At 41.9% G+C, this 25,329-nt stretch overlaps 3 protein-coding genes across 3 annotated transcripts in view; 1 reads left to right on the top strand and 2 right to left on the bottom strand.

The window, feature by feature from the left end:
* Nucleotides 1–13,076: 13,076 nt before the first annotated feature.
* Nucleotides 13,077–13,664, top strand: LOC143102908 (neuropeptide B-like). The gene is made up of 2 exons (XM_076266703.1): nucleotides 13,077–13,298; nucleotides 13,536–13,664. Exons 1-2 carry the CDS (start codon nucleotides 13,077–13,079, stop codon nucleotides 13,662–13,664), a joined length of 351 nt encoding a protein of 116 aa, XP_076122818.1.
* Nucleotides 13,665–14,128: 464 nt separating this feature from the next.
* On the bottom strand, nucleotides 14,129–23,932 carry gnav1 (guanine nucleotide binding protein (G protein) alpha v1). Its single transcript, XM_076266702.1, has 10 exons — nucleotides 23,894–23,932; nucleotides 23,651–23,795; nucleotides 23,479–23,570; nucleotides 23,132–23,224; nucleotides 22,555–22,715; nucleotides 19,249–19,377; nucleotides 18,101–18,230; nucleotides 16,389–16,460; nucleotides 15,791–15,878; nucleotides 14,129–14,319 (listed from the first exon to the last, which is right to left on the bottom strand). Exons 1-10 carry the CDS (start codon nucleotides 23,930–23,932, stop codon nucleotides 14,129–14,131), a joined length of 1,140 nt encoding a protein of 379 aa, XP_076122817.1.
* A 719-nt stretch (nucleotides 23,933–24,651) lies between these two features.
* The window catches only part of LOC143102392 (ethanolamine-phosphate cytidylyltransferase-like), a 13,400-nt gene continuing 12,722 nt past the window's right edge, over nucleotides 24,652–25,329 (bottom strand). Inside the window, exon 13 of the mRNA XM_076265939.1 lies at nucleotides 24,652–25,329. This exon is cut by the window's right edge and continues 1,899 nt beyond it. The gene's annotated coding sequence lies outside the window, so the exon portion shown is untranslated.

The raw sequence follows: 25,329 nt of genomic DNA, 5'->3' as shown, positions 1-25,329 counted from the left end.
ACTGCACTGCATTCAATTGGGCTACTATGCATCTTGGGGGAATTGCAACATCATGATCTGCTGTATTGGTTATCACTACAGGTAAGTGAGAATGCTGTTTGTTTTCAATAGTGACCATGCATGTCTTTACAATCAGTCCTCCGGGCAAAGGAGATGTTGGATGTTCAAGAATAGCCCATTTGTCAGTGTGCAGCTCTTTGACTGTGACAGACGCACATAAGACCATACTCTGTCCAGCTGGAATTACTTTGGGGTCTTTGCCAGGTAGTCTTGCAAGACCAATGTTTCCCTCAGTAAACTGTTGCTGACGTATCTGCAAGATTTTCAATACATCTCTGTAGCCAAACTTCAGGGGAATATGCTGGACATTTCGTATTTTGGAATAGTCTTTGTATAGCACATCTAATGTGTTCATGCCAACTAAGATATTAGACTGTGAGGGAAGGTCTGGAACAATCAATGCTAAGGTTGGCACTTCCATGTCTACTCCTACAAAGTCTTTTGGGAATGTAATGGTGACTTCCACATATCCCAGATACGGGACAGCTTGACCATTAGCTCCCTCAACATTCAATAAATTGTTCAATGAATAGATGGGCTGCTTTGAAGTATTGGTTGTAGTAGGATTCGGGAATAGTCGTGACCTGTGATCCTGTGTCTAATAAACAGGTGCATTTTCTTCCAGCTATTCTTATCTGGGTGGTACACTTTGTGCCAACCAACCCCTTGGGTACGTTTGTTGTGTGTGATCTGTATCTTGTTTTGTCATGTAGGATTAGATTTTGACATGTGGGACGTTCTTTCCTAAGTCCAGTCCCTGTTCGTCCCGCAACAGGAACTTCTTCTAGTTTAAAGAGTTGTGACCATCATGGGACTCCCATTCACTCTGTCGTCTCTGTAATTGTCTCTTCTTGTCAGCCACTAATGCAGGATTAGGTTCACTACTGCAGGATTTTGCGATATGTCCATCTTCGCCGCATTTAAAGCAATACCATGGTCTAGGCTGGACAGCCTGTTGCTTGTTTGTAGCTTTAGATTTAGGTTCTGCTTCAGCTTTTGAGTTCTGATTATCTTTTTGTGGTTTGACACCACTGGTTGTCTTTGCTTTGGATGTCTGCTTTTTATCAGCCAGTGTGGCAAGCTGGCTCTGGAGTTCTGCAACTTGCTTTGTCAACTGAACAGTGACTGAGCTAAGCTGGGTAACCTCTTCTTGTTGGCAAGAGCATGATATCTGGGAATTTATTGTAGCATGTTGCTTATTAGCACCTAGGTGCTGTTTCATTCGTGTGGCTTTAGAGTAATTTTTGTTCTCTTTAGTGCGTAACAATGTCAGCAGCTCTGTGAATGGTGGTGGGTCTTGTTTTTGCTGTTCTAATTGCAGTTCTGTAATAAGTGCGTCATCCCAGCATCCCCGGCAGAATTGTCTTAAGAGATGCTTATTCACATCAGCAGGTGGCACTCCGTCACGCTTCACGGTGAGGGTCAAAGCCACTTGAAGTCGCTGTAGGTAAACTGATGGCTTTTCACCAGTGTTCTGGAAAGTGCCCATGAATTTGGCGAATAACTCATCACCATCTTCCATGGTGGAGAAGGCTGAATCTAATAATTTGACATAATCTCCTGGTGGAGATCCTGTGCTAACTGATTTGATAATATCAGAAGCTGGTGGGTATACACTGTCACAGATTTTCCGCACTCTTTGAAGATCAGACACGGCTGGGTCTTGTAAGAGCAGTTCTACGCTGGCATGCCAGGTGTCATAGTCAACCTCATTAGACGGACGGGGTGTCCTACCAGAAAAGGTTCGCAGTCTGAGTGGTAGATGGCCATGAGCCATTGAGTCATTGTTGCGTACAATATGCTCTACTACTACTCTCTGAATGTCGGAAGGATTCAGGTCACTGTTAGAGAGAGATGGAGTTACTGGGGCTCTCCCTATGGGCATTGTGTGCACTAAACTGTTACGCACAACATTTTGAGGTGTCTGTGGTTCTACAGTGACAATGGCACCAGCGTTGGAAGAAGTTGTGATTGTGATGTTGTCAGGTGCAACTTCAGCTGTTTGAACAGTGACTGGCTCAAGGTTCTCTGTAGTGGTGATGGTTTCACTAATCTCTGTTAACATTTCTTTCAGGACTTCTTCATAGCCTTTTCCGCTACGCTTTGCTATTTCTCTTAGTTCATCCAGGTAAGTTTGAGTTATATCTTTTCCAGCTTTCTGCGTGTAGACACTGGCCAGAGTTACAACACTATATGACACGTTGGAGTCACTACTGGATTGCTGGGTTCGAGGTAGGTCAAGGTCTTGTACAGCACTCCCAGAATTATATTCAACTATTATGGATTTCCCTGACACTGAGCTAGTGTCTGCAAGTGGAATAAACCTATCAATTGAACCGTACTGCTTTAGAAAGTCAAATATTTCTTCATCTGTATCGGTTTCTGATATACCGCTGATTAGGACAGCATTAGGTATTTTAACTCCCTTTTCCTGCATAACTTCCATTTTCGGTTCTAGGATTTCACTGTATCAATTTTAGTCAAGCGAATCTATTTCTTTTAGTGCTTTTTAGTCTGCGTTTTATACTGTACTCCTCCTGGCTGCTCGCTCGCCAAGCTGTAACACTTGTTTACATTAAATGTGCAACTGATTGTCACACAATAGACTAACTTCAAATCTGGGCCATCAGAAGATCCATGGTATTTTTCAGGAGAGAGTAAAACACAAGCACACACGGTTAAAGCAAGTTTTGAATTTTAGTTAAATGAAAATTATATACATAGGTACAAAAGCTCAGAAGATAATCAGTCAATCAAAACCTTTCTGTTTCAGTTAAATTTTCAATCAGCATAAGTTCACTTTAACACTGTTGAATTTCTATTTCCTTCCTATTTGTTTCTAGTTTCATTCCTATTTAAAGAAAACTATTTGTCTTTTAATTTCCTATTTTGTAGAAAAACTAATTGAATATTTTACTGTAAGCTAAATTCTCTATTAAAGTTTAGTTTTAAAGTCAAGTTATTGGATTGATTTAAACCTCAGTTCAACCCTCAAATCCAAATGCACATTCAAATCCACATAGAACATGTGGAGCAATTCAACATCAGTAACAGAAATACAAGCAAGTTCACATTTACAAAGCAATCTTTCAAGTAGCAATCAAATTCTCAGTTCGTTAGGTTCGGTTTTCTATCACAGTCTTTTTCTGTCTTATCCAAGGAACTGAAAAGTCTTACTTATTGTAGAAATGGAGAAACTGGAAAAAGAGAAAGTTAGTTAACGTTACGCTTCCAGTGGGGCTAATCCTCTGTGTGTAGTAGAATCCATCTTGTCTCGTTGGATAGGCTCGCCATCTTGTCGTTGTCGTTACATGTGTTGTCCATGTCCGACGAAGCATTCAGTTCAAAGCAATAAAAGTTTGTGTCGTTCAATCAAACTGAGAAAGGTAAATCTTCAATAAAGTCTTTTCTGAAAACTGACGTTGTAATAACTGATGAAATTCAAAAGAAAAATCTCAAAACAGATATGCTGCTAGTCAATGACGATGCAGGCTATACTCTGGGAGCTAGCCCTCAATTAGACAAAAAAACATAAAAGGCTGTAACTTTAAACAGCACGTTTCGTTTCACACAAACGGTATCTGAAAGTATAATACTTTAAATCTTGACCTAAACTGACTTTAACCAAGTCGTTTAGTCGCAATTGGTTTATTTTAATGTTCTCACTCTCTATCGTTTTCTCAGCGCTTCTTTTTCCCTCTGTCTTCGTTCTCTTTCTTTTCTGGACTGATGAATTCTTAGTGAAGTTTCGATTCCCTGTTTTCTCTCACTACATCCTGTAGAGGGAGCTCTAACATTTTCCTACTCATTAAAGCTATACTATTTTAAAGCTATAGAGTTCATTTTTATTCACTTCACTTCAAACATCTGCAATGCATATTTTCTGTTGTCATTTCTTTCAATAAAATATAAATCGATAAACTAAACACTGTTTTGATGTTTATTAGGGGTCCGAGCAGCGTAGCTGCAGGAACCCTATTGTTTCTGTACCGTTCATTTTTTGGCCAAAATTCTGTAAAAGTCATACTGCAGCCTAAACCGTAACTCCAAAACTCTTGAAATTTTCAGGTATGGTTACCAGTACCCCCCTCTACCCATAACCCAAAATTTGGGGTACTGCACCCAAAGGTGGCGCTATTGAAAAAAAAAGTTAATTATGCTTATTTCTCCTTACCAGATTCACCTAGACTCAAAATTCTTTCAGAATATTAATCTCTAAACTCAGATGCATCTTTTTGGCCCTGGTCTTATGGTCTACAAATGTTTACTTTTTCCACAATTTCATGGAAAAGCCAAACATTATAAAAAGTTTCACACTCTTCAAAAATAATCGAATCTTCACCAAAATTCTCACAGACAATGTTTAGACCAAGCCTCACAAAAGTTATCGCTCAGAATTTTGATATTTTGTTCCATTTCAGAGATATAGGCCAATAAAGTTAGACCACTTAGGCCTTTTTTCCTAGATCACCTATATTCCTATAAACCGTAAGTCCTAGAAACTTGACATTTTCAAGTATTGTTACCAGTACCCCCCACTACCCATAACCCAAATTTGGGGTACTGCACCCAAAGGTGGCGCTCTTGTCAAAAACGCTTATTTCTCCTTACCAGATTCACCTAGACTCAAAATTCTTTCATCATATTAATCTCTACATTCAGATGCATCTTTTTCACCCTGGTCTTATGCTCTAAAAATGTTTACTTTTGCCACAATTTCAGAGAAAAGCCAAACATCATAAAAAGTTTCACAGGCTTCAAAAATTATCAAATCTTCACCAAAATTCTCACAGACAATGTTTAGACAAAGCCTCACAAAAGTTATCAAAAGAATTTGGATACATTGTTCCATTTCAGAGATATAGGCCAATAAAGTTCGACCACTCAGCCCATTTCTCCTATATCACCTATATTCCTATATGAGTAATTTTTTTTTCTTGGATAACAACCATACAACCATCATTAGGTGGATACCATTAACAGTGCACATTTTCAGATATGTACTCTTTTTTTATAAAGCCCTTAATTCTATTGTCAAATGTATGCTAGGAATTTTCTTGATGTTGTGTGTTTGCCAACACACATTTTCACCATTTGAATGTGACTGCTCAATGTGTATGATTGTCAGTGGCTGAGTGGGATAATGCCTAGTGCTGGTGTTTGTTAGGTTGAGAGTTCGAATCCTGCTAGAGCTTTAGGCTCAAGATGCACATGCTATTGGTTATTGAAGATTCACACTATTGAACAGCACCTGAATGACATCAGACAATTAACATTCACACTCATTAGTTGCCAAGAATCAGAATGCCGACACACTCTATGACATATAGGGGAACTTCTTTGTTTACTATTTTTCCTTCATCATTAAGTCTATCATATTTATATTTCATCCATTACTGTTCTTCTCTATAAATGTCTAATTGCCCCAGAATATCCAAAAGTTTTCAGGTGTATTTTTTCAGGAAAGCACTTCATTTTATTGTCAAATATATACTTGGAGTTTTTCTTGTGTTTTTACCAACACACATTTTCACCATGTGAATGTGACTACCCAATATGTAGGATTGTCAGTGGCTCAGTGGGATAATGCCTAGTGCTGGTGTTTGTTAGGTTGAGGGTTCGAATCCCCGGTAGTGCTTTAGGCTCTAGCTCGAATACTATTGGTTATTGAAGATTCACACCATTGAACAGCACCTGAATGACATCAGGCAATCAACATTCACACTCATCAAGTTGCCAAGAATCAGAATGCCGAGACACTCTATGACATTCAGGGGAACTTCTTTGTTTACTATTTTTCCTTCATCATTAAGTCTATCATATTTATATTTAATCTATTAGTGTTCATCTCTACAAATGTCTAATTGCCCCTCCATGCTTGGAGTTTTTCTTGTGTGTTTACCAATACACATTTTCACCATGTGAATGTGACTGGCCAACATGTAGGATTGACAGTGGCTCAGTGGGATAATGCCTTGTACTGGTGATCCTTAGGTTGAGAGTTCAAATCCCACTTGAAGCATTAGTGAGTTGTGGATGTTAGCATACTACAATAGAATGCTGTTGGGTTGTGGAGGATAACACACTATAACATTACAGCTACTTGACAATATGGACTTTTAGTGCAAGGCAAGTATTACTGTATAATTATAAGCTGTAGCCTATAATTATTTGTTATTCTTATAATATTTGTCATTTCTTATACATATTTAGTCGGCTCTTCCACTTGACAGAACAACTCTATATCGGTTAAGGATGTCACGCATGAAACAATGCTGCAGAAACACGAAAATACGACTTTGAGTTTAGTAGGCTATAATTTACAGTTCCTGTTTATCTATTGCACAATGGGTAATAATTTAAAGGAATCATGTTGCAGTCTTGTAAATAGTGACCCTGCAAGATCCCTAGTCATTGCAAAATCATAGTCTGTGACTTAAAACTCTACTACTTGTCTTTAGATGTGAGAGGGTCTGAGACTGTAGTCTTTCAAAAATCTTTTCCAAATCTTTGCAAATCTTTCCAAAGTTTACCCGCTGGGAAACCCTGTAGCTCCGGAGCAGGGGCTCAGACCAGGATAAATTGTTTGCTCGCCCTCAGTTCGCTCTTTTGTTCATCTCAACCCAGCACTCCAGTGTGTCCTGCTCTGTGTGCGTCTTTGAGTTAACGTAAGTCATCACTTTAATCACCCTCACTATGACTTTTGTGATGTTTATCAGTTTGTAGAGTAGCTCTGCCATCATGTGTAAAGTTAAGGTCTTTGTTTGTTGGTTTGGTGTGTTGGAGTCCCATGTGAGAGATGATTAGGTGATGTTGGTTGACTTGGGATGTCAAGTATTGTTTAGTTGTACCTATATAGCCATATGATTTCAGTTTATTGTTCAAATGGCAATTGGTTTGTTTGTGAGTTGGGATCTGTACTGATTTACCCCATTTCACTGATTACTCCATTTTCTGTTTGTTTCCTCTTTGATGCAGCACACATACAAGTAAAGAACAAAAGAACAGATGAATTGAAACTCAAATAAAGTTAACTTGTGTTGCACCGAAACCTGCCATCTCCGTGTCATCACTCCATACCATTGAGCCTTCTGAGTCACACCATTGAACAGCACCTGAATGACATCAGGCAATTAACATTCACACTCATTACACACTGCTGGTGTTTGTTAGGTTGAGAGTTCAAATCCTGCTAGAGCTTGAAGCTCAAGATGCACATGCTATTGGTTATTGAAGATTGACACCATTGAACAGCACCTGAATGACATCAGGCAATTAACATTCACACTCATTAGTTGCCAAGAATCAGAATGCCGACACACTCTATGACATATAGGGGAACTTCTTTGTTTACTATTTTTCCTTCATCATTAAGTCTATCATATTTATATTTCATCCATTACTGTTCTTCTCTATAAATGTCTAATTGCCCCAGAATATCCAAAAGTTTTCAGGTGTACTCTTTCAGGAAAGCCCTTCATTTTATTGTCAAATGTATACTTGGAGTTTTTCTTGTGTGTTTACCAACATACATTTTCACCATTTGAATGTGACTGCTGAATGTGTATGATTGTCAGTGGCAGAGTGGGATAATGTCTAGTGCTGGTGTTTGTTAGGTTGAGAGTTCGAATCCTGCTAGAGCTTTAGGCTCAAGATGCACATGCTATTGGTTATTGAAGAGTCACACCATTGAACAGCACCTGAATGACATCAGGCAATCAACATTCACACTCATTAGTTGCCAAGAATCAGAATGCCGACACACTCGAAGACATATAGGGGAACTTCTTTGTTTACTATTTTTCCTTCATCATTAAGTCTATCATATTTATATTTCATCCATTACTGTTCTTCTCTCTAATTGTCCCAGAATTTCCAAACGTTTTCAGGTGTTCTCTTTCAGGAAAGCCCTTCATTTTATTGTCAAATGTATACTTGGAGTTTTTCTTGTGTGTTTACCAATACACATTTTCACCATGTGAATGTGACTGGCAAAGATGTAGGATTGACAGTGGCTTAGTGGGATAATGCCTTGTACTGGTCATCCTTATGTTGAGTGTTCAAATCCCACCTGAAGCATTAGTGTTAAAATACTGTTGGGTTGTGGAGGTTAGCATACTAGAATAGAATGCTGTTGGGTTGTGGAGGTTAGCACACTATAACATTACAGCATTACAGCTACTTGTCAATATGGACTTGTAGTGCAAGGCAAGTATAACTGTATAATTATACGCTGTTTATCTTATTGACTCCGACACAGAACCCACCACCACAAATACAATTCAATTCTGTGGGAAACACTGCCTTCCATTTTCAAACCCTTCATCTTATCCATAACAAATAAATAGTCCTGTAGAATCAAGTATTGTTAGAATACTGTTGGGTTGTGGAGGTTAGCACACTATAATGTTACAGCACAGGGTAATCCTAATTTTATGCATCAAATTTATTCCAATCCAACTCAAAAAGTTTTGAACGACACAAAGTGAAGGTTTTATCCAGATCAAAACCAAGAATAGATTATGTGATCTAATCCAATTTCAGGATCCTTGTTTCCCTTTGAACAACCCATTTTCAAGATTTGATCCAATCCGATAGCTGAAATCCGGTAACTGAAATCCGATAACCGAAATCCGATCACGTTTCTTTTGAACAATTGTGCCCAAACAATCAAAGCATATGTAAAACTAAAAAGCTATGCCATCATGTTCGTTTTGCTCGGACCCCGTAAATCACCGCTTGCGGTTATATTTATTATTTATCTTAGTTTGGGTTCTTATAGGTTAGTTTGTAAACCTGGGTTACAAGTGTATCATAGTTTCTCTGATGTATTTTCAAAAACCCGAGCTACTGAGCTACCTCCACACAGGCCGTGGGACTGTGCCATTAACTTGTTACAGGGCGCTCCGTTACCCCATAGTCGTGTTTATCCATTATCCATTCCAGAAACTGAGGCTATGGAGAGTTATATTGATGAAGCACTGGGCCAGGGATTCATCAGACCGTCCACATCTCCTGCCGCGTCTGGGTTCTTCTTCGTGGAAAAGAAAGATGGGGGCCTCCGCCCCTGCATTGACTACCGGACCCTGAACAACAGCACAGTAAAGTTTCGTTATCCCCTGCCTCTGATCCCTGCTGCTTTGGAACAAATGCGACAGGCCACACTGTTTTCAAAGTTGGATCTCCGTAGTGCTTACAATCTCGTTAGAATTCGTGAAGGGGATGAATGGAAGACTGCTTTTGTCACCACCAGGGGCCACTATGAGTACAGGGTTATGCCCTACGGACTTACTAACGCACCTGCCGTGTTCCAATCTTTTATGAATGACATTTTTAGAGACTTTTTGGGACTGTTTTTGGTTGTGTTTATTGATGACCTGTTAATTTACTCCTCTGATCCAGCAACTCATGTCCAACATGTCTGCCAGGTCCTTCAACGCCTCCGAGAACACAACCTATTCGTGAAGGCCGAAAAGTGTGAGTTTCACAGTACAACCGTCTCCTTCCTTGGTTATGTCCTGGGTCCAGAGGGTGTCATGATGGATGACAGGAAGGTGGCGGCCGTATAACAATGGGAGGAGCCGAAGACCGTAAAGTAACTCCAACGTTTCCTGGGATTTTCTAATTTCTATAGAAGATTCATCAGGAACTTCAGCTCGGTGGCAGCCCCTCTCACGAACCTCGTCGGAAAGGGTAAAGGAGCTTTGGCCTTGAATGACTCTGCTAAACATGCTTTTGTCAGGTTAAAGCATTTATTTTGTTCTGCACCCATTCTCAAACAGCCTAACCCCGCACTTCCCTTTGTCGTTGAGGTGGATGCTTCGGAAGTGGGCATAGGGGCTATATTGTCCCAGCGACACGGTAGCCCAGGCAAGCTGTTTCCTTGTGCCTATTTTTCTCACAAATTGACCCCTACGGAGAGGAATTACGATGTTGGCAATCGAGAACTCCTTGCAGTGAAGATGGCGTTGGAGGAATGGCGACACTGGCTGGAGGGGGCAACACATCCTTTTGTGGTTTTGACAGATCATCGCAATCTGGAATATATACGTGAGGCCAAAAGGCTCAATTCCAGACAGGCAAGGTGGGCGCTGTTCTTTACACGTTTTAACTTCTCTGTGACTTATCGCCCAGGTTCAAAAAATGGAAAAGCGGACGCACTATCCAGGCAGTTCGGCCCACCTGAGGCGCCACCTCCAGAACCTATCTTGACCCCGTCTTGTATTGTGGCCCCGGTGCGTTGGGAGATTGACGATGACATTCAAGAAGCCCTGCGGAATGACCCGGCTCCACCTGACGCTCCAGCCGAACGGGTGTTCGTGCCAGCCACGGTGAGACCTCGCCTTATGCAGTGGGTGCACACATCCCTCAGTTCCGGGCATCCTGGAATCTCCCGCACCACAGAGCTGATTTCCCGGCGGTTCTGGTGGCCCTCTCTGAAGGATGATGTCCGGGATTATGTAATAGCCTGTCCTGTTTGTGCCCAGTGTAAAGCCTCTCGAGACCTTCCTAAAGGTCTGTTAGAACCCCTTCCAGTGCCCCATCGGCCATGGTCTCATATTAGTGTGGACTTTGTGACCGATCTTCCTCCATCTAATGGTTTTAATACCATTCTGGTAATTGTAGACCGTTTTTCTAAAATGTGTCGACTTGTTCCCCTGTCTGGCTTGCCTAGTGCGATGAAAATGGCTGAATGTCTTTTCAACCATGTATTTAGGTTTTACGGCATCCCTGAAGACGTTGTGTCTGATCGTGGGTCCCAGTTCACCTCTCGAGTATGGAGGGCTTTTTGTCAACGTCTTCAGGTTTCCATCAGCCTATCATCAGGCTACCACCCGCAATCTAATGGGCAGACGGAGCGGTTGAACCAAGAACTGGGTAGATACCTGAGACAATACTGTCAGGACAATCAGTGTGACTGGAGCCGCTACCTGGGATGGGCTGAGTATGCCCAGAATTCCTTGTGCCACACCTCATTACGCTTAACGCCATTTCAGTGTGTTCTAGGATACCAGCCACCTCTGTACCCCTGGGAGATAGCCCCTACAGATGTGCCTGCAGTGGAGGACTGGTTCAAACGCAGTGGGAGCGTATGGGAGTCTGCGCACACGCATCTGCAGAGAGCGATCAAGTCCCAGAAGCGATTTGCGGACCGACGGCGTCGCCCACACCAAGGATTCCAGGTCGGACAGCGAGTATGGCTGTCTACTCGTGACATCAAGCTGCGCCTTCAGTGCCACAAGCTAAGTCCCAGGTACATTGGGCCCTTTAAGATTGTGAAACGTATTAACCCTGTGTCTTATCGTCTACAGCTCCCTGTGAGATATCGAATAGCCCCAACATTCCATGTGTCCCTCCTCAAGCCTGTCCACTACAGCCCCATGAACCCACCGACAGTGACCCCTTCTAATGCCCCGGCACCATTGGATATAGGTGGCGAACCGGCGTATGCGGTGAAAACGCTCCTGGATTCCCGATACCGGGGGGGTCGATTGGAGTATCTTGTGGATTGGGAGGGGTATGGACCGGAGGAGCAGTCATGGACCCCTGCACGGGACGTCCTGTGTCCGTCGCTGATCAGGGAATTCCATCGGACCCACCCAGGGCGCCCTGCGCCCCGTCGACGTGGCCGTCCGGTCGCTGGAAGGTCTTCAGGAGCATCCCGTGGAGGGGGGGGGTACTGTAAGACCTGAGACAGTGCAGGCTGCACGTTCACAACAGACACGCCCACTTCAGCCCTGCACAGCTTCCCCGGAGTTTTAGCTACACCTGGGAATAATCACTAATTAACCTCACCCTTTATATTCAGTTGAAGCACCTCACACCAACGTGAGGTATTGTTGTTTGTGACTCTACTAAGCCTGTATAGCATACTATCGAATTCTGAACTCTCGTTTTTGATCTGTTTGCCTGACCTCGGATTACTCTTTCGGATTACTCTTTTGGATTCTCCCTTGGATTGTTTATTGGATTGTTTATCGGATTGTTTATCGGACTTGTGACCTGCTGCCTGAACTTTATTAAAACAAACTTGCTCGCTGCATTTGAGTCTGAGGTTCATTCGTTACAATCGGTTAAAACATGCCCCATAATTACGTCCCAATGGAGCAGTATCAGACATATATTCTGAGTATGGCTACGTCAGGCTACATGATAACATTTCTGGTAGATGAAAGGAGGCTGTGGATTTAACATGTGCCTTTCATCATAGTCCAGTGACTTAATTAGCATGATTTAAAAATAAGAGTTTTGTAATGCAGTAACACCAGTGACATGACTCCCTGGGACATGTACATTTTTAATAACATAATCATATTAATTTGTATTTATTGTATTTCATTTATACATATTTTGTATTTAAATATTGCTTATATAATTCATGTGATAGTTTAACTGCAATAATGCATGCATATTTAAAACCGTTTTGACCTCAGAATTTGGCCCTCAATCTGTATAGCCTAGCTTACACGAGTGTTGGGACGGGCACTTGTGTGGTGCTTGGAATCCTATAAAATTGATTTAAAAATAAATAGTCACTTTGGTGGCTCAAAAACATGTGATTGTTCAACAAATATATTGTTTTTCTTGGAAATACAAAGAAATTGCATGACAGAAAAATGGACGTTTCTGTAAAATGACCCTGCCAACACATAGCATGATAGCAAGGACATTTTTAATTCACCTATTGCAATTGCAATCAGAAAACAGTTGTGGGGCTCTGGTGAGGTCAAGTTCTAGATAAACTAGTGTCATTACTATAGCCTAGAATATGTGCGTAGAACTAAACCGACCAATCTGCAGGGTGTAGGCTATATTCGCAAATGAGTCACTGAGACGGAGCCTCACTGGCAAAATACGACCCCGCGGTCTACCTATAAAAGGCCCCACTGGCTGGCAGAATCATTCAGACGCTCTGTGAAGTTAGGAAGAGAGCAACCTCAACAGACGGGTGAAAAGTACTTCTCTCCATCGCCATGCATACGTTTAGGATAGCAGGGGTTATTTGGGTGGTTTGTATGCTCATACCATTTAACCCTGTTGAAGCGTGGTACAAACAAGCTACCAGCCCAAGCTATTACTCTGTCGGTAGGGCTTCGGGATTGTTGTCCGGGATCAGGAGGTCGCCTTACGTCCGACGCGCAGAGTCAGCATCTGAAAGCGAGGGGCTGCCAGAGTCTTCAGATAAAAACTCCATTCTGGAAACAAATTTCCGACCGTCAGTCTTCCTCAAAACGTTGGTAAGTCAGTTTCGATCACACGTCAGTAGCCTATAACAATCAATGCATAATCCATATAATATCCTATGCTAGAAGAGCAGGACAGCCGTTAGCGCTGTCCATTCAGCACCAAATGTGTTCCATGAGATTTAGTTGAGCTGCTGCGTTCAGTTGGTGCCCATTAATGCATGAATGTATGTGAATACATAAAAAATATGCGTTTAAGAGGATTTATTTTAAATGTGTTCATTCCAACAGGCAATCTGTGTTAAAGACGTATCACCAAACATTCAAAGCTGCGAACCAGTCCAAGATGGGACAGCGGTGTTCAAGTGCAAAGGCGAGTTACTCATCTCCTTGGATACACGAGAGTGTGACGGACTTTGAGTATCTGCATTCACACAGGCCAACACTATGAACACTAAACTGGAAATGAAGGACGGCACTTTTTTTGATGTTCTATTATCATGTCTTGTCAGGGCTACTTTTTAACATGGACATTAGGGTACATTGAAATAATGTAAATTGAGAACAAATGTTATGAACAGAACTTTTTTTTTTTTGTCTGGGAGGATCTTATGCTATGTTGTGGGGGAAAGCTAGTATGCCAAGAAGCACAATGACACACAAGACCAGGCCATTGGTAATTTGTATTTATGGTTGAAAACCTACATTAATCTGTAAAATGTCATTAAATGTCAACTTGTCAAAGATGTTTAAAGGAGTTTATTACCAAATGATACATTGATACACACAAGTGAAATATTCTCTCTCCTCTGGTTATACATATTTAAAAAGTTACACACACATAAAACTAGTCACAATTTAAAAAAAAGACCTGAAAGTGTAATTCAAAGGGTGCACACATTAGCCAAGTTATCTTTGACAATGTTGTCGATGACAGTCTGGAAGACGTCCCTGACGGAGCTGGTGTCTATGGCTGTGGTATAGTGATGGTACACAGGCTTTGCGGGTGAGCTGAGGTGGTCTGTGAACAGGCTACTGAGGAAGCTGGCAGCACCACTAGCATCACAGTCCGCCCCTGTGCAGAAAAAAAACAGTAGTGACATGAAGTTTGATGCATTATTGGCAACACACCTTTATCCCACTCAATATAAGAGGAGTCAAATGAAACTGTTCAAATATGTATATACCTGTTCAAACATCTTCACAAGGACCATTATTATTTTCAAACTGTCTACCAAAGAGAGGGTTAGGTATTCTTAGGCTGATGCCAATGTGTTATTGGTGAAGACCCTGTTACAGAATGGGTTCTTGCAACAGGAGAATAAATTAGACTTTACTGCTTGTGTAGCCCCTCACAGCTTCCATGTGGTGGTTTCTACAGCATGTCCCTTGATAATAACCATTATATTTGAGTATAAGATGGGCAGTGGCACAATATAACATTCTTTCACTACAGCAGAACAATTGCAGCAACATCAATTGGAGTGTGGATGAGTGCATAATGAAATTCTGAGGGCATACTGAAATTAAATGCATTTGCAATACAATTTGTAAAAGGTCATCCATTTGCTGTCCTTGCATTCAACATCTTTCAGTTTTCGCTCCCATTATCTATTGGTTGCGGTAAAAGATCAAAGATTTCTTCTATACACACAAAAGGTTTATTTCCCTCAAATTGATTTCACAAATTCGGGAAAAATCCATTAGTGAGTGTATATTTCTTGAGTATTAGTATACATACAGCCATGACTAGGAGAGAGTTGGCTCACGCTTTGCACAAGTAAATAAATAATTGTAATTCTGGTACAATCATAGCCAAGGAGGGATGTGTATGGGTTTGCATACAGCAACGTAGAATGATTGACAGAAAAGGAACCCATTTTCAATTGTGAACTCTAGTTTGAATGTTTACAGTGTGTGAGTGGGTTGGGGAGTCCACGGAAAAGCACTATTAAACAAGTATCAGAAGGCTGCTAAAAATATGGTATCCTTACAAATAGCCCATTACACCACACAGGAGTACAGCTTGCACAAAAAGGGGACCTGTCAATATTAACCATCACCTCCTACTTAGCCCCCAGGACATCACCACAGCCTCCAACACAACAGAAAAGAACACAGGGGATGGAGTAGAGAAGCTGAGCAGCTGATGGATGACAGGTATGATGCAGATCATTTCACAATGATGGTCTAACTCCTTAGCAAGATGAAAAGAAGAATGAATGTCCGCCCATGGAGTAGCTGCCAACATTGAATTGGACTAAAAAACGGCTTTTCGACCCAACAGGGTCTTCAAGTGGCTTGCACCAAAATAGGTGGGTTGTGCACACAACTACTCCCCCACCCCAAACTCACTTCCAATTTACACCTCAATTTAGTACTCATCATATTTCAGAGGGTCAGGGGATGTGAGTGAGTAAATTAACGACAAAACACATTTTATACACCTCATCACTTTATGCACCTTATACTATAAGCACCCCTAGCAGACACATTCAATGACCATTTAACCCAAAATCAATCAAATCTCCTATAATATATCATACCTTTAAATTCTGGGAAATAAAGCCGTAGATGTCTTCCAGAATGCAAGATCTTCTTTTGAAAAAGATCCATTTTGTTTATGAATAAAATCTGAAAACAAAACAGAGCATGAGTGGTTAGACATGCAAACACACTCTGTCTATCTGGAGACAGAGATGTGTTTAAAAAAAAAGTTGTGTTGTTTTCAACAAATAAAAAGAAACAACATAAACTGTGTCGTCCCTATCTGGACACGGAGAGGTGTTAAACAACGCAAGTGCTGTTTTCAACACATTCATTTTAAGAGTGTACAGAATACAAGTACAGTGATCCAGCAAAGGCAAACAAAGGCTTTAACATTTAAGATGGGGAAAAGAAACTCCTAAAAGCCACTGAGTGCGTGGCTAGTCCACACAGCACGCCTTGACACAGAACGGTCAGCAAGGGATGGGTGTCCGGGCACATTTTCTCTTCTGCCTTCTCCCACTCACATACAGATCATACACCCACATGAACACACATTAGCCATTGTTCCCAAGTGGGGGGAAACAGTATCTAGACTCGGCGAAGAATGAAGTCTTTGAGAGAGGGAGAGGACATGCGTTTGTGTGCATGGCTTACCATCGAGGCACTGCTGGAGACCGTGTTGGAGCAGACGGAAGAGTAGAGTTCTAGACTCTCCTGGACACAGCCCTGTGGACGATGCCGAGACAGTGGGGGCTTTGGTCATCTCCTTTTACATTTTGTCTCAGGTAACTGGAACTCACACTCACATTTTTAATCTTCTTTGAACTTTTTTATGGTTATGGGATTTGGCAGACTTATAAAGACAAAAGAATTAGCTAAATAAATAAACAGAAATGTAAAAAGTTGACAAGTTAAGAATGAATGTGCCATTCATCAGCAATTGTCGTCATTTGAAGATTAAAGCTTCATTTGATGATTCAAAGATTCATTTAAAGATCAAAGACATTTTTTTTGTTTTAATCCCTGATGAGCTGTCTATTGATGTTAAGCGGCGATGTTAATTGGCACCCCTGGTAAAAATTAGTAAAAAAGTGGAGTAAAAAGCGTTCAAATCTAATTGTCAAAAATCCGATTTCCACGTGGAAATTTAGCTTTTTGGCAACCAAGGTGGGTGTGTCATACATAGCGGGATGACCATTATTAAAAATAATTGCATTCCTATTTGTTATGTATGCTGGAGGGACTGCAAAGTTGGGCTGTGGACGTTGTTAGTGTGCCTGGCATCATGAATTCCATTAAATACCTGGACGTTTTAAATGAAAATCGAGCTGCCACATCCAAAGACACTAAACGTGGGTCATTAGTATTGATCATTGTTGATCATTCAGCAGGTCAATGATCCAAAACATATGTCCAGGGGGGTATTCCAAGTATGTGGTGTAGTGACAAACCTGGGTAAGTTAACACAGAGTAAGTGGTAAACCTCCTAATAGAAAAGCTGTATGGTTTCGTTCTCCTAACAAAACAATGCTCTTGTTGTAGGAGGTTTACCACTAGAGTTAAACCCAAGTTTGTCACTAAACCACTTGGAATACCTCCCAGGACCCAGATCAATAGAAAACCAGAAAGGTGAGCTAAAGAGAATGTACAAGAGAGGACCTAGGAATCTGGAGATTCTGTAGTGGAACAGTCCCCTACTTTGTATTCTCCAAAAATGACATTTTAGAGAACTCTTAAGCGCTTTTTTATTGGCAAAGGGGACTTAAAGTATTAAATACAAGGGTGCCAATAACTGTGGCACTTGTGTTTTTGTTGAATCGAAGATAAAAACATTTTTACACCTGGTAGGGCGGCAGGTGCACAGGAGAAGACCAAAAGCTGACAACACCCAGACAAACACATATACATTTAATCTGCGGATCAAAACATTTATATAAATTGTATTGCAATTGTAAGTGAAACAGATAACGTGTAGGTGGGTGTTTCTCAGCTCTTTTTTTTCTTTCTTTTTTTGATTGCCTCACTTCAAGGTTGGATTTTTCCTCACTGTTTCCAGTGTGTGACTAGAATGAATCGCCAATAACTGTGGCAATGCATGCTGGTCACCTGGGTTGTCACAGTATGCTCCTGAGCTTGCTGGGCATTTTCAGGGCTGTCCCATTTCCAAATACATTCCAGTATACTGCCATTCACATTAGCATGTGTCCCATTGTTTTTAACTTGATTGGTTATTTATCAGCGTTCGAACCATATTAGCTTTCAGCCCTGGACTTCTCAACTCCTTCTTACTTGGCCTTCTGGAGCACGGCACGGATCTGTGGTCCTGGTCTAATATTTACCCAGGATGTGGTCGTGATGCGCCTTACCGTATCCGAACCCTGCCGAGGCCCGAGATCGTATCGACTGGCATCCACCAGAAACAGCACAGCACGCACGCCGTCAAAGAAACGCAGCCACTTCCTCGTCTGTGTACGCTGCCCTCCCACATCATACAGCCTACAGACACAAACCCACAAAGTCAAACACAACACAGTAGACAAATATTAGGCCTTGGTATGGCACAACAGAAGGACAGGGTCAGGGTGGCTATAAGAGAGACAGTGGTAGGTGGGGGCTGGTGGGGGCTTCCTCTGCTTCAGCAGTCTCACCCTGGGGCACTGAGGCAGCACACTGGATTGTAAGCTGAGGATGGAAAAAGTAAAGGATTCAGTTCCTATTTGAGCAAAATGATCACTGGGTCACCACTGTGTCCAATTCACAAGTGTCAGAAGATAGAGAACTCCTGTAATCATCCTGTAATCATCCTCGGTCTTCCTCTCTTCCTCTCATGCGCGCGCACACACACGCGCGCACCTCAAAACCGTGCAGACTCCGCTCTGGAAAGCATTCAGACGTTGACGAAAACAGCAAGTGAAATGCCCAGAGGCTGCGCTCATCCTCCACTCCCCCACCGTACCACACCCACCCCGAGGGAAAAAAAAAAAAACTCTAGGTTTGGAGGGTTTGTTTTAATGGTTCCTGGTAAGGTCCCAGTGGGGCTCTGCAGGCAGCAGCAGGGGGAAAGCATGTTCTTCCTTCTTCCTGCTATAAGAGATGGGGGCAGATGGACAAACAGGTGGAGGAAAGGCAGCAGTCCATCAATATTTCAGTTGTCTGATTCATCCAACATGGTGTGACCTCACTAAGGGGAATGAAGGAGTCACGATTTTGTGAGACAGAGAGAGAGACAGAGAGAGAGAGACACACACACACACACACCAGTTGTTTCATCCCCATCAAAAGCATCCTTTAACACTTCATTTCAACTTACCTGCTCAGTTAGGTCATCCTATAGATGGAAGCATCTCATGTCTAGATGTCTACATGAATGCCTACATCTACAGCTAGAAAAGTGATCACACACCAGGCAGTGGAATAAAAACTACAAATAAGTTATTATTACACACACGCTTTACATGTAAAAGGGCAAAGCACTGTTTGCTGTACATAAAGGAGCTGGATGGGACACTCTCACCTAAAGATAAACTGAGCAGTACTGAACTGGGTTTCCAGCACACCACTCGTGCGTACACGAACACGCAACACGTCTTTTTCCGTGGGAACATAGTTCGGTGCGATGATCCGACCAATGTTCTCAAAGAAACTGCCAATAAGCATAAGAAAAAGGAAGACATAGAAAGAGGAAAAAAAGACAGAGAGAAAGAGAGAGAGAGGTTGTTATCTTTGGCAAAAATGCTCCTTACATCCTCACAAATCTGAAAAGAAGCTGATGTTCACTCAGGTGTTTCTGCTCAGGGTGACTCAACTGTACATCACCATGATTGGTCATACCCATGACTAGAGGAAATCCACAGGGAACGCTCAGAAAATTAAAAAGGTCTTCACAAAGCCACATGATTTCAAAGGCAATTCCTTCCCCCCTTATTGGGCCTAATACACGTACGTATGCACCCCCCCCCCCCATACACACACACACACACACACATCAGCTTAGATTTGGTGTCAAAATGATATGTGCATACAATTCCGTTTGTTATGGCTGTTTGTGAAAGGAACTGTGTAGCTTCTTCCCCCATAAATCTAAGTTCCAACACAAACATCCTTATTAAAGTCAGTCATAGCACTGGTAGAGCAACGGTGCCACAAGATGCATCTCTTGAGAGGTGACAAACTACTCAGACACGTCATGCCTCTGAAACACTTCCTACATTCTGTCAAGCCAGTGTTCCGAATTATTCCCAGGTGGCCTATTCCTAGAATTGTTTTTCACAAGACAGCTAGATAAAAAAATATATACACTCAAGTGACATACATATGCATGACAAAAAAGAAAACCCACAGATATGGGGAATTATGACAACTGAAATGGCTCAACACCAAAGCTTGGGGGACTAAAAGAGATTTCATCACTGTTGTGCCATGAGCTTCTGTCTGACAGTGTGAAGACCAAGCACATGCAAGTTTAAAGAGGACAGCATTTGACAGTGAAAAAAACTCCTCCCTCTGAAATAAATAAATTATATATATCTATATATGTATCGAGAGAGAGAGAGAGAGAGAGAGAGAGAGAGAGAGAGAGAGAGAGAGAGAGAGAGAGAGAGAGAGAGAGAGAGAGAGAGAGAGAGAGAGAGAGAGAGAGAGAGAGAGAGAGAGAGAGAGAGAGAGAGAGAGAGAGAGAGAGAGAGAGAGAAAGATGAGTGTGGCATGACCAGAAGCATGTACTTGATACACTAACGGAACGCCACTTCCAAACAATGAGATGGAAAGAGGGATAGGATGACGGCAAACATGTAATTAACTAGATGTACCGCAGAGTGGTACAAAATATGACCGCCGCCCAGTCCAGCACATTTTTTCCACAAAAAGAAATCACGCTGAAAGGCCTATATGATTCTAACTGTCTCACTAAATTGCATTATCCACACTCAATTCTCACTGGTATCTGCTAGACAACAAGTACCAAAACATGATTAGTTCATAGATTTCACATGTAAAATTCATTTTATACAACCCCACCTCCATCTTGCCTGTTCATAATTATGAGAAAATCTTGATTGTTTGTGTTATGTTTATGTTATGTGTGTGGGTGTGTGTGTGTGTGTGAGTGTGTGTGTGTGTGTGTGTGCCTGCGTATGTGCCTGTGCATGGAAGCGTACATATGTCTACTGTGTGAGTATGTGTCATGATTACTGTGAATGTGTGTGTGTGTGTGTATCTGTTTGTGCACATGTGTGCACATGAACTGGGTTAACATGACCCCTGGAGGCAAATATACGGAAAAAATGGTCATCCTAGGCCCTACAGTTCTCAAGATATTCACAGAGAACTGTGTCTGGCCTACCCTCCTTTCGGGGGGTCCAGTCCAGCGGGGGGGCTACAGATCAAAACGAAAAATGACAGTTCCATGCTATCCATGTGGGGGTACATGCCCACCAAGTTTTGTGTACCCCGGTCTTTCAGTGTCCCGGGAATCCTTGTTGGTGTACGTCACTAAATGTACACATAAATTGTTTTATTGTAAGGCCCCCCATGAACGAAAGTACACAAAACTTGGCATGCATTCGGAGGGTGTCATAATGATCCTACACTTTCAATTTCGTGCAGTTTTGACCATGTCAGCCAGAGATATTGTGATGAAAACACCTAATTTTTTGCTTTTTAATTTTTAACTAGGTGGCGCTATACATGAAATAAGTGGTAATGGGATGGGTTGACATGGCCCCTTGAGATCAACATACAAAAAAAAGGTGGACCTCCTAGGCCCTACGGTTCTCGAGATATTAACAGAAAACTGTCTCCGGCCACCTACAGGCCAGTTGGTGTATAGTAACATAAATTAATTTATTGTGTGGCCCCCCATGAACGGAATTCCACGAAACTTGGCGTGCATTCAGAGGGTGTCATAATGATCCTACACTTCCAATTTCGTGCAGTTTTGACTATGTTAGGTCACAGATACCTGCGATTACAACACCTCATTTTTACTTTTTTGTGTTTAACTAGGTGGCGCTATACATGAAATGAGTGGTTATGGAATGGGTTGACATGGCCCCTTGAGATCAACATACAAAAAAAAAATGGTCCTCCTAAACCTTACGGTTCTCGAGATATTCACAGAAAACTGTGTCTGCCCTACCCTCCTTTCGGGGGGTGCAGTCCAGCGGGGGGGCTACAGATAAAAACGAAAAACGATGGTTCCATGCTATCCATCTGGGGTTACATGCCCACCAAGTTTCGTCTACCCCGGTCTTTCAGTGTCCCGGGAATCATTGACAGAAATTTGGACATGCGAAAAAGAAAAAAAAAAAAAAAAAAATCTGACTAAACCTATATGACCGCCGCTTCGCTGCGCGGCGGTCATAATAATTATGAAACATGCAGGGGTGCAGTGATGAGTCATAACATGGAAGCAGCTGTCCCTGAAATGAGTGCTTTAATGATACTTCTCAAACATTGAACACACACACACACACACACACACACCTGTGGTTGTTGGGCTTTTCACAGATTTAGCATTACAGCATACAGTTCATGTGAGTGGAGAGTTACCACTAAAATTTTCCCTAAAGAAAGCAGTTCGACTAATTAGTTCAGAAATGCTGGATCACGAATCATGGACCAAAACTGACCTTGATAAAAAAAAATATGCTTCTGCCCCATGGATATCTGAACAGTAGCAAAAAAAAAAATAGTCTGAAGAGGAAAATTAATGTATAAACCCTTTGCATAATAAAGCCTTACCATAGTGCTTTGTACCACATGACTAATCATGGCAGATAACCATGGCCGACAGCAGAACTGAACCACGTTGTACACTCACTAGAGAGCGGAATCGTTGAGCTGGTACTCTTGTCCCCGGGCGGCTGCGACCCTCACCCCCTGATCTGCCCACAGACTGCAGAAGGCCTGAGCCAGAAAAGGCCGCAGCTCTCCGTCCTCCCCAATGCACCAATCACAGGCCAGCACAAACTCGGCATGGTCCTAAGAGGGGGGCCCACACACAAACATTACAAATAAATGGCCTGAGATGAATAACACCACCAACACACTACAAACAAATATTGCATTCTGCAAATGAAAGACCAGAAGTGCATGCACAAAAGACATAACTGGATTATAACAAAGAATATAGGCACTACTCTGAAACACTGCAAGTGAAAAACAGAAACAGATGCATATGTGTTTGCCTTGTATAAAGCATTCATGCATTACATTTTATGATATCTAGAAAGCTGACATTGCTGCATAAACATCCAACAATTACACAATTGTTCCAGCTTCTCCCTTAGAGCTACTAGTCAGCAATTGGCCAACCACATGCAAGTGTTTGGAAAGGTACCATGCCATGAACTCAAAAGGCATCTCTCATATGGTTGTGCTGTTGCTTACATCCTCACCTTGTTCCTCTGGTTGACCAGATTGATCCTCAGAAGGCCCATACCTTGCAGGACAAACTTCATAGAGTTGAGCAGGTTATCCAGCACTGCCGGCTGTCACACACACACACACACACACTTAACTAAGAGCTTTTCTATGTTGTCACTTCAGCCACATCTGGACAGGTCACCTTGCCAATGATTCTCCGTTGACTTTGTTTTTGTATTGATGGGGTCTTTGAGTGAAGTCGGCAATAAAAGGTCTCTCTCTCTCTCTCTCTCTCTCTCTCTCAACGGGCAACAATAATGCTCCTGTTTGTTTTATTGTCATAAAGTGCAAGATTGGGTCTAAAATCCTTACAACAAACCTTAAAGCTCAGGAGTTCCTGTCTGCTGAAGCCATTACTGTGGATGATCTTTATTTGCTTAACCAAAGTGCTCTTGCCACTCTCAGCGGCACCTGTACACACACACAATGACGTGCTTTTATTATTAATTTATCGGACATTTGAAGGCACTATAAGTGTCATTCACGCTCACCTAGTAATAGAATTTTAACCACGTGTGACTCGAGTGTGGCGTGTTCGAAGAGATCTCGGTCTATTTTGGAGCTCATGGTTTTTGCTACCTTCGCCTCCTCGGTCACCTCTCGACTGAAGCACAGACGCAGTGCGTGCCAGCATACCTGTGCTCAGGTGTAACGTGTTAGGTCCAAAAGAGGTATAAGACAATGATAAAAGCATCCAAATGTTTCAGAAAAGGCAATCATGCCCATTAGCCTACCTGAAATGACGATGTTGGCAAATCCAAACAGCCGAACATCGTTTCTCGCGTGTTTCTTTATCTCAATATACAGAATTATACCTATATCGAACTATAGCCTACCTATAATTCGTGCCTTGTTTATTTCACTTCTGAGTTGGAGTGACGGGTGCTTGACAAACGTAACTTAGCCTACCCTAATTGAAGACCGCACGTGCTGTCTAATTAACTCATTAGGCTGGTGACTTTGGATCCCTATAGGCCTAACTAAAATCAGTCACGCGATACATTATTTCATCCCAGATAGCAAAATCAGATTGGCAGATAGCGGACCGCTGGTGCCGCTGGTGGCGTGGCAGGCACTGTGGTCCGCCATTGGACCACCATCTCTTTAAATTTAAATTGTCATGAATATTAAGAAAAGTTAATAAAATTATATGTGGAGTAGGCCTATAACTAAACAAATGAAAACATGTTTAGACCAATATAGTGGCAAAATATTGGCCAATTTGTCTGCAACCCGCCAGCGGACCGCCAGAGAACCGATGAGCAAAATGCCAGCGGACCGCCAGCTTTAAGCCCCCAATGGACCGACAGCGGTCCGCCAGCCTCTTGCTATCTGGGATGTTACCAGGCAGCAACAATAACTTATCCTTCTCGATTTGTTGATGGGCAAGCCTCTGCTATAGGACAAACCTCATGATTTAATTATGACAGGATAGGCCCACTTCAGTTAAACTTGATTTCATGACTTGAGTTTCAAATTAGTCAGGTTCTCATCTTTTTCTGAAGTGTCTAAAACAATATTGCATATCAAAGCTTTACTCGAAAACAATTAAACATTGTTGAAGTTGTTAGTATTGACAGGGATAATACTTTAATAAATTACAAGGCATGTACTGTCAGAATATAATGTACAGTAGCCTACACTGGCTGATAACAGACAGATTATTAAAATACAAGAAACTCATCAAAGGCGGGATTGATATATCCATGTAGGCTACCGTCCTGGGAGAAGCACCATGGAATCGTTGAGTTATTCTACTGTTAATAGGCATACATTAGTCACTTTTAATCCATCACAAATGGCAAACTTTTAAGAAAACTTGACATATGTGATTATACAGAATGCGACATTGTAAGGAAATACAGTGTCAACACTGGCTTATTAGGCCTACTTTTTTATTTTTGGACGGGTAGCCTACGGACTAATATCCCACAAGGATCGGATTGTCAGACTATATGCAGTCTTGACATCCCAATGAGTGTTATTTAAAGTTTCGTCTTTTGACAGACTTAGAGTAGGCCTACAAAACATTGGAAGGTTGAATTTGTGTGGTTTTGATGAGCCCAAGAACTAATCCAGCCTGTTCATGATTGTCTCCCTCAGTGGGACTTAGTCCCATAAGTATCCAAATGTTCGCTGAGCTGTTGTATTCTAATTATCTTAGGTGGGT

The sequence above is a fragment of the Alosa pseudoharengus genome, unplaced genomic scaffold (assembly GCF_046254945.1).
Source record: "Alosa pseudoharengus isolate Yale_2024_CS ecotype anadromous, Long Island Sound unplaced genomic scaffold, YU_APseudo_1.1 YU_APseudo_1.1_scf_4, whole genome shotgun sequence".
NCBI classification, from domain to species: domain Eukaryota; kingdom Metazoa; phylum Chordata; class Actinopteri; order Clupeiformes; family Clupeidae; genus Alosa; species Alosa pseudoharengus.
This window is presented reverse-complemented; position numbering and strand designations above follow the sequence as displayed.

Excerpts from the sequence above, each read along its gene's own strand:
- LOC143102908 (XM_076266703.1), top strand. The coding sequence starts at position 13,077 with ATGCTCATACCATTTAACCCTGTTGAAGCGTGGTACAAACAAGCTACC. Across the intron at positions 13,299-13,535 it reads CAGTCTTCCTCAAAACGTTG|GCAATCTGTGTTAAAGACGT; the intron begins GTAAGTCAGTTT and ends TCATTCCAACAG.
- gnav1 (XM_076266702.1), bottom strand. The coding sequence starts at position 23,932 with ATGTTCGGCTGTTTGGATTTGCCAACATCGTCATTTCAG. Across the intron at positions 19,378-22,554 it reads CTCAACGATTCCGCTCTCTA|TTTCTTTGAGAACATTGGTC; the intron begins GTGAGTGTACAA and ends GCTTATTGGCAG. Across the intron at positions 14,320-15,790 it reads TTATTTCCCAGAATTTAAAG|GGGCGGACTGTGATGCTAGT; the intron begins GTATGATATATT and ends TTTTCTGCACAG.